This window comes from Mchenga conophoros, linkage group LG18, assembly GCF_057382185.1.
Source record: "Mchenga conophoros isolate Kocher_MC1m ecotype Shallow Benthic linkage group LG18, M_conophoros_male_GT1.1, whole genome shotgun sequence".
Lineage (NCBI taxonomy): Eukaryota > Metazoa > Chordata > Actinopteri > Cichliformes > Cichlidae > Mchenga > Mchenga conophoros.
The window spans coordinates 30801678-30816909 of record NC_140543.1 but is presented as its reverse complement, the minus strand read 5'-3'; the positions used below and the strand labels follow the sequence as shown (position 1 = coordinate 30816909).

Sequence of the window (15232 nt, the reverse complement as noted above, 5' to 3'; positions counted from 1 at the left end):
TCTCCCGATCCCACTGCTGGCGATCATCAAAGAAAACCCAGTGTTCCCCCGTGAGCAAACACGGGATTAACTGCTCAGTTGTGTCAGTTTTGAACCAATACGACCGCGCTGGTTCTTCTGCTTTCAAAAAGACAACTTCAGCTTTAACTTCTAACCGAGACTTGGAAAATTCAAGCTGCATGTTGGATTTCCAGTGCAATGATCATACAATCTGATGAACGGGGCTGGTGGTGCCTTTGCAAAGAGTCACACGGAGAAGCGCAGTGGCTTTCGTGCATTTCATAATTTTCTCTGACTTTTTTTGAAAATGGAAATTTGACAATATCATCAGAGAAAGATTAGGATGCTTTATTCTGTTTTACTCTTTTTTTCATCACTTTAACAGCCCAGAGCAACTGATCATGCACATGATCAAGCCTTTGAGGACACTGTGTTTTGGAGTCTTCGGGAATCCTAACCTCTTTGGCACCGACAAAGACTTATCAGTAGTGATAAAGGATTGTCCTTGTTCGTTTGGGAAATCCAACGCAGCAAAAAACTGATGGAAGTCGGGAAACTGGCAGGATTGAGTTTGCTGGGGGGTAGAAGGAATCATCATATTTCAGAAAGCCAATGGACTCCAAGGTAATTGAGAATTCCTAGACTTCTTCTGGCTCCCACAAGGATTTTCGAAGAGTGTTTTCGACGGAGGAGGATTTAAATGGTGCTAATAACGGAGGAACAAGGTAAAGGTTCAAAGGTTCAAGAGAATGGAGTGGCTGGAGGAGTCAGAATTAGTAAGACTGAGTATAGAACCAATAAAGTGGATATGGATATTCCTGTCATGTCCGTCACCAAGGCTGGCAAAGACGACGATGAGAGCGAGGAATCAAGCGAGGCAGATAATGAGGAACTTGAAATCGATTACACTCGAAATTACTGGGAGGATGAGGATGATATCTACCAGGAATTTGAAGAGTTGGACTTTGAGACCTTGCCCGATCGCTCAGACACACAGAGCATTGCCTCAGATGACTCCTTCTATCCCCTCGACAATTCAGTCACCTCTCACATGCGCTACTCGTTTAGCTCTGACAGTCCAGAGCCCATCTCCTTCTTCAAGGCCTGCTGCAACAACAATGCCGTCATTGTCAAGATCATGATCAGACAAGGAGTGACTGAAGAGGAAGTGAAGGAGACGGACAGAAACAGAAGAGTTGGTATCTGTGCATTTATTAGAATAATGTCTTTGACAAAGTCTCACGCACCTTTTTATTCATAAATAATGTTTTTTTATGAAAAAATTAATAGCAGTACAAATGGAAAACTGCGCTGCTGTCTTTCAACGTCATTAGTACAGTTGTGTTCATAAATACCTTTGCTTCTGTACATGTAATGTGTCAGTAGGTCTTACCTTGGTCTCGACTTAACTTTACGAACAATAACAAAACCATATTAAGGTAGACTGCTTGATTTAAAACAAAAAAAAGCATCTATTAAAAGTGCCTGGGTGGCTATCAGCACATAGTCTTCAAAACAACATATAAGAATATGCTTACAAGATATGCGATGACTCATGACAGCTGTGCAGCACTGAGGTTACGGTCATAATTCAGTTGTATACAGATATGATAGAACTTTGACAAACATTTATGCAAGCACACCATTCACTGTGTCAGATTACACACCTCAAGCAATTTTAAATTTAAATAATTTGAAAGTGCAAAACAAAATATTACACACCTGTGATTTTCTTATGACACCCTTTATGCCTGCTTTGAGTAAAAGAATGCTATCATCATCCTGCTCTATCACTGATATCTGGTTTTTCTGTCAGGTCAGCTGAGCATGGTCTAGCTCTTAAAACCCAGTAAGACACTGAAGGTCAGATCCTAAAGGAGGTTCAGAGCAGTTGGTTAAGCCTTCAGTGACAGATGGGCCAGTGCAGTTACCGTGTCACAATGCAGCTTGCCAACCTTGCCCAACCTTTTAAAGGCTTACTATCAGAGGTGTGGACTCGAGTCACATGACTTGGACTCGAGTCAGACTCGAGTCATTAATTTTATGACTTTAGACTTGACTTGAAAAAATGTTCTAAGACTTGTGACTTGACTTGGACTTTTACACCAATGACTTGGGACTTGAATTGGGCTTGAACCGGTTTACTTGAAAAGACTTGATATTTTACCCCAAATATAAAATTTAACATGCATATTATATAGAGATTGAAAATGTGACGTCATTCACGGGTAGAACCGCAAAGGATTCTGGGAACTCGTGGCAAGCGGTACTAGCGCACGCAGGCTTTCAATTAAAATCAGTTATACAGCGATAAAAAGAAACACAAAAATGTCAAGAAGCCGTTGTATTATTAACTGCAATAGCCGGTCGCATGACAGCCACGGGAAGCCGACGGGTAAAGAGATCGGTTGTTATCGGATTACGTCGTTGAAGAGAAATTGTTCAAGCCATGTTTCCGAAGTAACAAAGGCGACTGGATTGCAGCCATTCAAAGATCAAATATAACGTCCCAGAACACTCCAGCTCACAGGTTAGTCTGCTCCAAGCATTTACACGAAGGTCAGTGTTTTGTAGTAGTTAATACGTCATTTTCATAACATAATTAGTGATATAGGTTACAAGCAAGTCTGGCGCTGAACAGAAATTGTCGCGCTATGCTCCTTTATTTATTGTGTTTATTGTGCATAAATAGTGAATTGTCCTGACACAATATTGCGTTTCGCTTCTGTTATTATGGTACATTGACAAAAACATATACTTTTATTCACAGGATAAAACAGGTTTTTTGTATCACTAATTGCCCAGTACGATTACAGCATACAGTATTATTGTCACTGCTACATTTCTGTGATGCTACCAGAAATTATTTCCACTGCTAATTAATTACCATTGAGCTCAAAGGTCCTATTAATAAACGGTTAACGAATGTGTATTTATGACGACAATTTGTGAGACTGGTAAACTTATGATATGTACGATGGTCTTTACTTTCTACACGGTGCATTTCAAGGTCCTGTACCCATCCGTCGGTAAACTGTACCTGGGCTTGTTGCAGTGACCTGAAGTTACTAAACTTCATGAGTGTGTGCGCTCACTCCAAGAACCGTATAATTATAAATATGCATATAAATATGCTACGATGAGATAGCTGACTTCATCTAACTAGCAAATGTTGTCCAGGCTACGTTGGTGATACAGGTTTTTTTTTATGTGTATGATATTTTTGTCATGCAATTTTAAAGCCAGTCCTACAAGCGCATCCAAGAATAACATGCAGCTTATCTCAGAACTGTCGGTGAAAATTATTCTTGGAGCTAGGTTTAATTGAGCTGCATTTTAAAGAGGTGCAATTTCACAATTTGTGTATATTTTCTAAGTTCACTATTTTGTCATGAAATACCATGAAATAACCATGAAATTTATACCTTTTCATTCTTGATAGATGTCTGACTTTTAGTTTAAGTTCTTGCCAATATCTCACCTACAGGTGAGGTGAGGATCTTTTTTTAAACCCGGTTACTGTCTCTTGGTCATTTTTAGACATCCCACTTCCAGTGAATCACTTCCACTTTACACCACAATTACTTCAGTTTCTTTGATTTTCTTTGTTGTTTTAGTGGCCAATGCTCGCACAGACCTGTGAATTTAGAACAACTAATTCACAAACACATGCTAAATGGTAAGAACCATAGAGACCGCAATGTTGTTGTTTTCCATATTCAGATGAAAAGGTGGAGTGCTAATTTCACCTGTTTGCTTAGCAAGCTGCACACACATATTGGCTAATTAGTGCAAAGACCCTGCCTAACTACACAGACACAAACTACTACTGCACAAACTACAGTACTAGTAGGCGATTTGACCAGCTGCACTTGTGACACTTATTTTAAGTATAACATCTGCTACATTTATTTTCCATATGGTTTGTCTTACGTGCTTTCAATAGCCTTTCTTGTGAAAATAAAAGAGTAATGCTTATTTTGTTCTATTAAGAAGAAGCCTAATTGTTCAAATTATTGAGTTTCAACAGTCCTTTCTACTTGTGCTTGTCAGTTTTAGTTTATTGTGTTGAAGTTTATTGTGTTATTTATCACATAATTTTGTGACTTCAGTCAAAGGAGGTGAGGCCCAGCAGGCAGGAATGGTTCCAGTTGCCATTGTTGGCAGCTGGAACCATTTCAGCTGCCAACACTGCTGCCAAACTTTAGTCAAAGTCTGAGTCAAAAATCTAACTCTAGTTTCCAGTTGGTTAAAAAAAATCTCTTTGTGTACCAGGCTGTTACACAAAGGCACATTTACAGCACATTAATGCTTTAAAGTTGGACATTTTATAACATGGTAGTCAATGGGATAGCTCACTTTGAATCCAGCTGCAGTTGACCACTAAAGGAAGCACAGTTCTTGGCACTTTTGGCACGTTTTTGTTCTTAACAAAGTTAAGAAAGCTGTGTTTTATTGTTAATCTGAAGATAAATTTGAAAGTGAACTTATTTCTGAACATTTCTGCACACTGGGTAGAAGATTCTGTATGTTCTGTTGAGCTGGAACACACAGTGGAGAGTAGTTCTGGATTAATGTGAAGTCCTTAGGGTCGCCTTGATTATGAATGTGTTGTCATGGGTGTTGCTATCAAATTGGCTGACATCATCTCTATCAACAGCTTGCTTTTTTACCAAAACTTTTTTACCAGCCGTTTGAAAAACGATTACCCAATGCCCTTTAGATCTGCTGTCTCTATGGGAAATTCTTCTTGGAATCACAACACTGTGGGGTCAACCCACTAACTGTTTGCACTCTTTGTGAAGCACAAAAGACCCAATTATTGGCATATGACTGCAAACTGGATGTCATCTTTAATATGTGTTGTGTTGGAAGCAGACTGGCCAGAGACTGCAGCAGAAACCTCAAAACCCATCTCAGTCTTCTTGTGCATTTACCAGCAGCGTGCCCAATTCATAAACTTTGGCATTTTCTAACAAAAGCAAACTGAAAATGTGTGCACACTACAAATGGATAAAGAAAGCAATGACCAGTGGATTTTGTTTTTCTTTGTACAGGTAAGACATATTTACAAGGAAAAATCACTCATTCTGATTCTAGATCCTTAAATTTTTAAATAAAAAATCATGCAAATCTAAACCTCTTTGGGTTTTGTACTGTTAATCAGAGAAAAACAAATTTAAATGAGACCAATAATCAAGGACATGTTTTGTGAATAATCAACACCAAAAATAATAGTTGCAATCTTAATAGTTTAACTTCATGGCACTGCTATTGTCTTAAAGTTGAATAACTGCCATTACTTGCCTTGCAATCAAGTTCTGGTTGAGCAATAAAAGCTTCTTCTAAAGCAAAAACATGTATAATATTTTTTCATTGTTGTACTACACGATTTGGGAAGACTGGTGTGCACAAAATGTCTTGTTGTCTTGACTGGACACAAACTACTATTACATGTGGTGAAACAGTACAGCTAAACCCCCCCCCCCCCCCCCCCCCCCCCCCCAAACCCATCTCCATAGAGACTGTGTCAGCTCCCAAAAAGACAAAAAAACAAACTAAAAACCAGCAACAAACAACTTAAACATAAACAATTACAAAGAAAGAACAATACAGTATCCACATCTGAACCAAAGAGTAAAACAGTGAAATGTAGATTATTAAATATTAGGTCTCTCTCCTCTGTTAGTACATGACTTAATAATTGATCAACAAATCGATCTACTCTGCCTTACAGAAACCTGGTTGCAGCAGGATGATTATGTTAGCTTAAATGAATCAACACCCCCGAGACATTCTAACTACCAGAAATCTCGAAGCACAGGCCGAGGGGGCGGTGTGGCAGCAATTTTTCACACCAGCCTATTAATTAACGAAAGACCAAGACAGACTTTTAATTCATTTGAAAGCCTGATGCTTAGCCTTGTCCACCCCAGCTGTAAAACTCAGAAACCAGTCTTACTTGTTATCATCTATCGTCCACCTGGGCCTTACACAGAGTTTCTGTCTGATTTCTCAGACTTTATATCTAATTTAGTTCTCAGCTCAGATAAAATAATTATTGTGGGTGATTTTAACATCCATGTAGATGCTAAAAATGACAGCCTCAACATGGCATTTAATCTGTTATTAGACTCAATTGGCTTCTCTCAAAATGTAAAAGAACCCACCCACCACTTTAATCACACTCTAGATCTTGTTTTGACATATGGCATAGAAACTGAACATTTGACAGTGTTTCCTGAAAACCCTCTCCTGTCTGATCATTTCCTGATAGCATTTACATTTACAATAATTGATTACACAGAAGTGGAGAGTAGACTTTATCAAAGTAGATGTCTTTCTGAAAGCGCTGTAACTAAGTTTAAGAATATAATCCACCCACTGTGATCATCTTCAATGACCTGTACCAACATAGAGCAGAGCAGCTATCTGAACGCTACTCCAACAGAGGTCGATTATCTTGTTAATAATTTTAACAATAACAATAATTTTACCTCCTCACAGTTTTTCCTTCCCACTGTCGCCAAAGTGCTTGCTCATAGGGGGTCATATGATTGTTGGGTTTTTCTCTTTATCTATGAAGCGCCTTGAGGCAACTTTTGTTGTGATTTGGCGCTATATAAATAAAATTGAATTGAATTGAATTAATGTATGTTCATTGCATGAATGCACGCACACACAGTATTGACTACACTAACACTAATGTCATCTACAAACTGAACCTGCAGTGTGCCACTTTGCTGACCAGATACACTAAACGATTTAACAGCAATGACCTTTTAAAACAAATGCAAATCTGCTCAAAGCAACTTTGTTTAGAGCAAAAACAGATTGTCCAGCCCGAAACCTTTACCAGTGTGTTCCCACTCACTGTGACAAAAACAAAACAGAACACCGCCTTGTTATTCACATGTAAGCGGGCAGACCAGTAAGATTTATTTTTTTAATCACCACATTGCTTTTTGTCCTGGAGGTGAACATTTTTATAGAGCCATAAAAAGAGAATATAACAACAAGCTTCACTGTAAATAAGAATGATTTTGTGTGTGTGTGTGTGTGTGTGTTTTAGGAGCTGAAATAAATCACAGAAAAAGAAAACGTTGGATGCCAAGGCGTTTTGTTTTTGTGTTTCAGTCTGGCTTGATTGTGGCGTGCTATAACGGCTATGTGGATGTGGTCATCGCTCTTTCTCAATGCCCGTATCTGGATGTTAACTGGCAGGACAACGAGGGGAACACCGCTCTTATAACTGCAGCTCAAGCAGGTAAAAACCCCCCCCCCCCAGGCCTTTGAATCAAATCCCACCACAGTCCATACTTGCACACATGTTTTAAAAACAGAGGTTTTGAAACTGAGTATACTTTTGAAATTTAACAGTCTAATCGTTTAAATTCTTTCTTGTTATTCTTTTACAGAATGTTTCTTGTTATGACAGCTTGCAAATGATTTTTTTCTTGAAATAATAACAGATATTTCATCTTGTATATCTTAAATTGTTCTTGTTTTTCTAAGAACAGTCAAAGTTACTCAGATCATACAATGTTTAGAAAAATGTGATAACAAGTTTCTTCTATATGTTATTTAAAAAGCTGTGTGGCTGATTTGTATGTTTTAGATACAAAACTCCAACAGTAACATAAACAGTCAGATAATGAAGTAAAATATAAAATACATAATGCCGCTTAATGTATGCACATGCTAATATGTTGAGCTGTAAGTTTGGTATGTGTTCCAGTGAAGGCTGGACTCTCTCTGCACTCCAATGTACGCTGCTCCTTTGTGGAAGAGCTACAGAGAGAGCAGTGTGCAGAAACTCACTGAAGCATATAATGATGGATTTAGGCTGAATCTCAAGTTGCAAAGGTGGAGCAGTGCAAGCCAAATGTTTGTTAGTGTTGGAGTTCCTACCTGTCATGCTATATTTCACAATCTGATGCACAGTTGTATGTGTAGCGTAAAGAACTCCAGAATGTAATTTGCATGTATGCATTTTATTTGCTCGTGTGTGTCTTTAATAAAGTGAAATCAACTGAACTATAGTGATAGAACAATAGAGAGGGACATAAGAGGGAAGTAAAAGTCAAGCAGGCTTCATATGCTACTTAAGTACTCCATCTATTTGCTTCCGCTTATCCTTTTTCAGGGTCGCGGGGGGCGCTGAAGCCTATCCCAGCTGTCAAGCACTGTTTGTTAGGCGTGGTACACCCTGGACAGGTCGCCAGTCTGTCACAGGGCTAACACACAGAGACAGACTACTTAAGTACAGTATAGTGTAAACGTACTTAGTCACATTCCAGCTTCCTCAATTTTCCTGATTTAAGCCAACTCAAATAAACTGAGTTGATCAGCTTTTTAACGAAAAATACTGGTAACTTAATTAAAGGTAATTAATATTTTTAATTAACGCCAATATTAGGTTTATAAGGTATAGATGGTTTCTGATGGATTAATGGTTCTATTTATATTGTTTATTAACTATGTTCTGATACAAGATGAAGCAATCACATCGTGTGTGTGCGCGCGCATGTGTTCCTGTCAAGCTATCTTTGTGAGACCTGAAATCTGCATTCTACTATACTTGTGAGAACCAACAGTCACTTGTGAGGACACACACACCGGTCCTCACAAATTTGAAGGCCTTTTTGAGGCTCAAAATGTGGTTTTGGTGTCAGGGTTACAATTAGGTTATGGTTAGGTTTAGGGTAAGGGTAAGTGTTAGGGTTAGGCATTCATTTTTAATGGTTAGGTTTAGGGTAAGGGGCTAGGGAAAGCATTATGTCAATGAAGGTCCTCACTAAGATAGCTGAACGGGATTGTGTGTGTGTGTGTGTGTGTGTGTGTGTGTGTGTGTGTGTGTGTGTGTGTGTGTGTGTGTGTGTGTAAAAGCCCTCCATGGTAATCACATTCTATATGTCATTGATACATCTTATAGAATGTGATGACGTCACAGCTCCAGAGCTGTGTTTTCTCCACAAACACGACTTCAGTTATGTTACAGATTGCTAATGTTGATCTGTAACTGTGATTTTCTTCCAACCTTGCAAATGTTCCATCAACAAATGCAGAAAAACATGCAACTCTGTGAAGCCCAAAGATCCCAGAATACGTTGGAAAGTCTTTCCAATGAAACCTTTTGGTTTAAATTGAAAGACGTGACCACCTACGGCCATCTTAAGACGGAAATTTACACAGTGGGTAACTGGATCCCAAAATTCTGGGAGGATGAAAAATCATCTGTGCCACAGATAGAGCAGATAGTTTTTGAAGAACATTTCTGGACCATCATGGTAAACGAAGTCCTGTGTGCCCACATCCAACACGAAGCCTTCAAGGTGGCTGATCTGATCAGGAGAGAATGTGAGAGTCGAAAGAAGCCAGCAAGACAAAAGAAGAATGAAAAACCAGCCAAGCTGCGCCAAAGGACAACTTCTTGTCCGTTCTGAAAAATTTTGAAGAGGACGCTCACCTCCAGAAGGAAGCAAATAAAGTGGCTGAGCTGATTAAGAAAAGGGACAATCTTTTGTGCATCCGTGTTGGTATGAAGACTGTAATTAAGTTACGTTTCAAAGCTCATTTTTATTTCTCCATGACATCAACAAGCATCTGAAATGTAGTGGGCAAACTGCAACTTGCAAAGGCCATCACTGTGTATTAGGGAAATCATCAGGTATCATAAATGTGCTTCAGTTAGCTAATGGACATGACTAAATTCAGTTTCCTTTTTTACTGCAACATCTTCATTTGCAGCTTTCTTGTGTGTCTAAATGAAAAGCATGAGATCAGGTGAATTTATAAACTTGGGTTGTCCATGCAGTATGTGTTGATTCATTATCACAAAAACAAAAGGCAAATTACAAGAAGCTATATTTGGCTTAAACTCTACATAAAGGCACACAAAGTCTGTTTACTTCAGTTCATCACTGTGTAGTCATGCAGTGATGGACTATGTAAATACTCCCTTCCACACATTTTAATTATTATTATTTTTTTAATATGGAGATCTGTAAACCCTCAAAAGCCAAATATTTAATTGAAATACTAATCGAAGCAGGTGATTACGTACTGAAGGCATGAGTGGCATCACGTGCCGCTTTTATTTAAAATGTTTCTTTTAAGTTTGTTTCCAGGGTAACTTGCCGATTTCAGCAGCTTATTCATTGGGAGACCAATCCACGGCCTGGAAGCGTGTTTGGGATGATTGTCACACTGCAAAATGAAGCTGTTGAAAGTCAGATACTTTCCTGATAGTACTGTGCAGTGAAACAAAATCTGACAAGATCCTCACCAGCACTGGCTGAAATGCTCCCATCACACCATCACAGAGCGTCAGACACTCCCTGTTACTCCTCTGTTCACAATGCTGACAATGATTTGAACCCAAATTTTTAAGTTTGACTTCATCTCTCCATAAAACCTGTTGCTGCTGATTTTCAGTCCAAAGAAAAACTCATCAGAAAGACGACAGAACTATTGCTTGAGACCACTTTAAACGTGACAAGAACGTCTGGTTCCTTAGAAGCAAAACAGAAAGAAATGGGGGGTGGCTCAAGACTTTTGCACAGCTCTATATGGTGGAAGAAAATCTACCGCATAGAAATGAGTCACACCGATTTTAATAGATCCAAATTATGATTTGTGTTGTATAATGGGGTCTGGTGGTTCCCATTGCAAGAATCACCGTTATTTGCTCACATTAATCCGTACCATCATAAGTAATTTCATAGTGATGCAGCCACATGTATCAGACATGGCGCCCTGGCCTCTTATCTGCTAACAATGATGAATGGCTCACTGCAGCCAGTGATGAATAGCTGTAGGCTGCTCTTCATTTTCTGCTTCATTAAAAAAGTATCGATCCTTTTTCACACAAAAATCTTCAGCAGCACCTCAGACGACTCAGGCGACCACCACCACACACTGCACCATCACAAAAGTGCTTCCTGACCCTTTACTAAACTCTAGACTAAACTCTAGACTTAGTTTGGGAATCAAGGCAGTAATGAATTTATGTCCAGCCCAATGCTAAAACTGTATCTCACATCCTTAGCCTGGTTTTGCTCATTTAGGAATGTTGCAGCCGATTGCTCTGGATTTCTAAGAAAATATATTTTAAAAAAAATTTATAATTACTACATCCTGATCTTAATGCACACAGTTTTGCTTGATGACTCAGTGCTAACCAATCTGACAGGGGTTTTGGCATTATTTGGGGTTTGTAGCACTAGTGTGATTTCATCCTGCAAAAAAAAAAACAAGTGAAAAGGATACGCAAAGTAATGACATTAAAGATGAAAGTGTGTAAGTGTTTTAAAAATAATAAGATCATAACTAAGATTTTTTAAAAATATGTGTAACACAAATGTGATAGACATATTTTTAGATTCTGCATGGCAACACTTTTCAAAGTGCTGTCTCAAATAAACCTGAAAGAAACGATTCAGATGTTAGAATGAGTAGCTTTAGTGTTGTTTTTTTAATTAAAATGCTTTCACATTAAATCATGTTATCAGATAATGCTAGCAACCCTGGTTAACAAGTTGCATCCATACACTGTATGGGAGCAACACACATAAATAAACAAATAAAATATAATTTTACTCACCAAAACAGGAGCACAAACTTCAACAGCACCACAAAAAGATCTGATTTAATGACTGGAATTAGCAGAAGTGAGGCCCTGCAGGAGCACCTGCCTGTGTTGGCACACCTGTCATAGCAGTCATGCTGCAAACTTTAAGACCAAACAAAGTCATGAAAGGTGAATTATAAAAAAGATTCAGGTTCGGCACATTTGTTATGGAGGAGGAAATTTGCTCTGGACTGAAAGTGATTTTTCTCTCAGGCAGTAAACGTGCTATTTTCATTGATGACGTTGGGCGTTTCAACACTGGAGCCTATGGGGAACGACTCACTTTTGAAGCCAGACTCAAGTGGCCACTAGAGAAAACGCAGTTCTTTTGACATTTTAGAAATGGCTTCATGTTTCAGCCACTGGAGACTGCAACTTAATGTCCACTGTGTTTTCAGAAAAATGTCATCGAAGTATCGTAGAAAGAAGAAGGAGAAAGCGGCTGCTGGAATATACAAATGCAATCCTTTCATAACATGTGTTTTTTCTTGTGCAGGTCATGCCATCATTTCCAACTACCTACTAAACTACTTTCCTGGTCTGGACATCGAGAGGAGGAACTGTCACGGTTTCACAGCTTTGATGAAGGCTGCCATGCAGGGCCGGGCTGAGTGTGTTAGATCGATCATGTTGGCAGGTATATAAATGCAATAAAGATCATGAAAGCCTCAACACCGAGGGAACAAAGAAAACATTTCTAAAAATTATTGTGATTTTCAAAACACCCCCCCCCCCCCCCCCCCCACACACATATCCATACAGGAGGTGATATCCAGGCTCGGGACTTTGGCCGGAAAATGACACCCAAGGAGTGGGCGCTCTTCACCGGTCGGTATGAAACAGCCCGCCTGATGAGTCGGCTGATGTCCAACCCTTGTCCTGAGCAGTTCTGTGACTCCTTCTCCCTGGAGTGGCCACTGCTGGAGGTTAATACACGTTTCTTAATTTTGGATCAACTGTTGAAGGCACCGCATTTAAAATATAATCCAATTTTCAAGTTAAATGTTTCTTTTTTAAATGAACTATTTGGTCTTCTACAGGAGTTGGTGGCCCAGGCCCAAGAGCCAAAGACCTGTAAGCAGCGTTTGATCAACCTTCTTTCCTGCTGCCCTTATAGATTTTACATCAACAACAAGGTAAAACCTATGGAAGATGGTGTCCTTGAACACATGGTCCGGATCACCACGGGACTGTCCAGTCCGCTTATCGCCACAGCTTGCCGCACGGTGTGCCCGAGCAGCCCGCCGTGCATCGGAAAACGTCGTCACGCGGTGCAAGAGATTCTAAAGAGGCAACGTCTGGCGGAGCTGAAGCGCTTGGGCCCAGAGAGGCTAAACAACTACAAGAAACTTTTCCAGAACTCACGGATCCTCCTCATCCCCAGGGAGAAGGATCGGAGGGCCAGTCTCCAGCCTCAGCTGCTAAACAACATGGCAGCGGCGTCCACAGTGGCCATAAGACGAGCCAGCCTGCTGCCACTCCATATGCTGAGGAGAAGCAGTGTGAGGCCGGGCCTAGTGGTTCCCAAGGTGAGGCTCTGCAAGGCCCCAGCTCCAAGCTACAAACCAGAAAAACTCAGAAGGAACAGTAACCAGAACCAGCTCCAGATACCCAAGTGGGATTACAAAATGAAGAAAATAGGGAGGATGCAGGAGGAGGAGCGGCAACGACTGCTACCCCTGATTAGGAGAAGATGAAGGACCAAAGAAAGCTAAAGGAGACGTGACTTACTGTAGCTTCAAAGTGCTCAGTGTAAATCTCGACATGGCTCTCAAAATGCATATTCTTGCAGAAAAAGACACTTTGTAGACCAAACTGCTCATCGTCTTCTTTGTTAGGGTTTCCTGCAATGTTGCCTTTTTTTCTACTTGAAACCACTCTTACTTTTCAAGGTGCACTTTGTGCTGGAATGTGGCAGATATGGGAGCACAAGAAAAATATCATGTACATGTAACATAATATCTCTTATTTGTATGTCTGTTGGTATGCTGACAACATTCATTGTGTATTATTATGCATTCTATGGAATGTGGCAGAGAGTGGTGAGATGCTTATTCAAAAAAAGGAAAACATCACACATTACTCATTACTTTTCTTAAAAGTAACACAGTACTTAATTACTCATCATAGAAAGTAATCTGTGGACACTAACGGTTACATTACTTACATGTTACTCTATAATAAGTCCTGAAATGCACTGTCACATTAACTATAAACCTGAGGCTACAGTCCCACACACTGACACGAATCCCTATCCTGATGAGGGCACAGCGTTAACTTTAAACACAAAACCTACAACAAAACACAAAAACGAAATCAGGACAAAGAGAATTTAAAGGGATTATAGAAAAAACCCTCATCACTGCCTTTATTACCTATCTAAACCCAGGCTCTATCTGCTGGGGTGGGCTCTTCATCCGCCCAGCTATACCCCTCAGCTAGCTATTCGCTAGCTTTGTGTTAGCAATAGCATGCTATCTATGCAGATGCCCCTGAAGAGCTAATGTTGTGTTAGCAGTATAACACACGTGTCTGTCCTGAATGCAGTTTGCACTTTGCAGTTTTGTTCTCTCGTGCAATAAAAATAAAAGTTGTAGACCTTTTTTTTAATTTTCCTCCTCCCTTAACTGAAATGAGCGGATTACAGTGCAAGTGCACATCAGGATGAAGTCATAATTGATAGTTTTTTTTCCTTCTACCTGCCCATTGTGCACATAATTTAGGAACCTTTGTAACTCATGTAATGAGTTCATGATATGATTGCTCAGTTTAGTCCAATAACGTGTTACATTACTGTGTTATTTAAAAATGTAATGGGATAACAGTTACGTGTTACTTTGGAATGGGTTAACACCCAACACCATAACCCACCTATAGGCAAAAACCACACACTGCTGACCTTGTTGCTTGAAAACAATCCAGGTTTAACACACCAGCCATTGTTAATGGTTGACCTTCTAAGGTCTAAGCCATCATACGTAGGAACCCTAAATCTACCCTAACTCTGTATTTTGGAGAAAGCCAATATAGACTTTTTTCACTTGGGAATTACAAGCAATATATTAATACCAAAAATGGCACATTCTGATTTTCTAGGGTTAGTGCTCGGTTAAAGCTGGGGATGGTGTAGATAACATCATATTTAGAGGATTAAGCACACTGAAGGTTGTAAGATAAGACAGAAGTGAGATTATATCACAGGACAGAATGGTTTGGATGGAGACAAAGAACAGCAACGGGATGAGAGGTGTAAGAGAGGAATGCAGACATACAGAAATCATAGAGACACTATAGGGTCTGTTTTGAAGCCTCATGTCTCATATTTCATCTTGGTATTTTGACTGATGAGCGAGGGGTGATTCTGGCTGAGAACCGAGAGACCCTGTATGCTCACATGACAGCAACTTATCAAACAGAACATTTGGACATCATATTCTACTCAAGGGGATCAAAACTGAGACTCTAATCTTACCAGGAAAGGGTGTTTTGGGGTCATAGATTACTTTATGCCAGCTGCTTCCTTAAACTGAAGAACTCGGTTAGGTCTGTCAGACCCTTTTATATCATCTATTTACTCTAAATGTAACACAAATTTTTTTT

The 15232-nt window shown here is 39.6% G+C and overlaps 1 protein-coding gene across 1 annotated transcript; it reads left to right on the top strand.

Annotated features, from left to right (window-relative positions):
• ankrd33bb (ankyrin repeat domain 33Bb) lies at window positions 1-15232 on the top strand. The gene is made up of 5 exons (XM_085255255.1): window positions 1-1195; window positions 7138-7267; window positions 12129-12269; window positions 12395-12558; window positions 12673-15232. Exons 1-5 carry the CDS (start codon window positions 701-703, stop codon window positions 13327-13329), a joined length of 1587 nt encoding a protein of 528 aa, XP_085111381.1. The 5' UTR covers window positions 1-700; the 3' UTR covers window positions 13330-15232.

Coding starts and splice junctions, on each gene's coding strand:
- ankrd33bb (XM_085255255.1), top strand. CDS start 701: ATGGTGCTAATAACGGAGGAACAAGGTAAAGGTTCAAAGGTTCAAGAG. Junction 1,196..7,137: donor AGACGGACAGAAACAGAAGA/GTTGGTATCTGT, acceptor TTTGTGTTTCAG/TCTGGCTTGATTGTGGCGTG. Junction 7,268..12,128: donor TATAACTGCAGCTCAAGCAG/GTAAAAACCCCC, acceptor TTTCTTGTGCAG/GTCATGCCATCATTTCCAAC.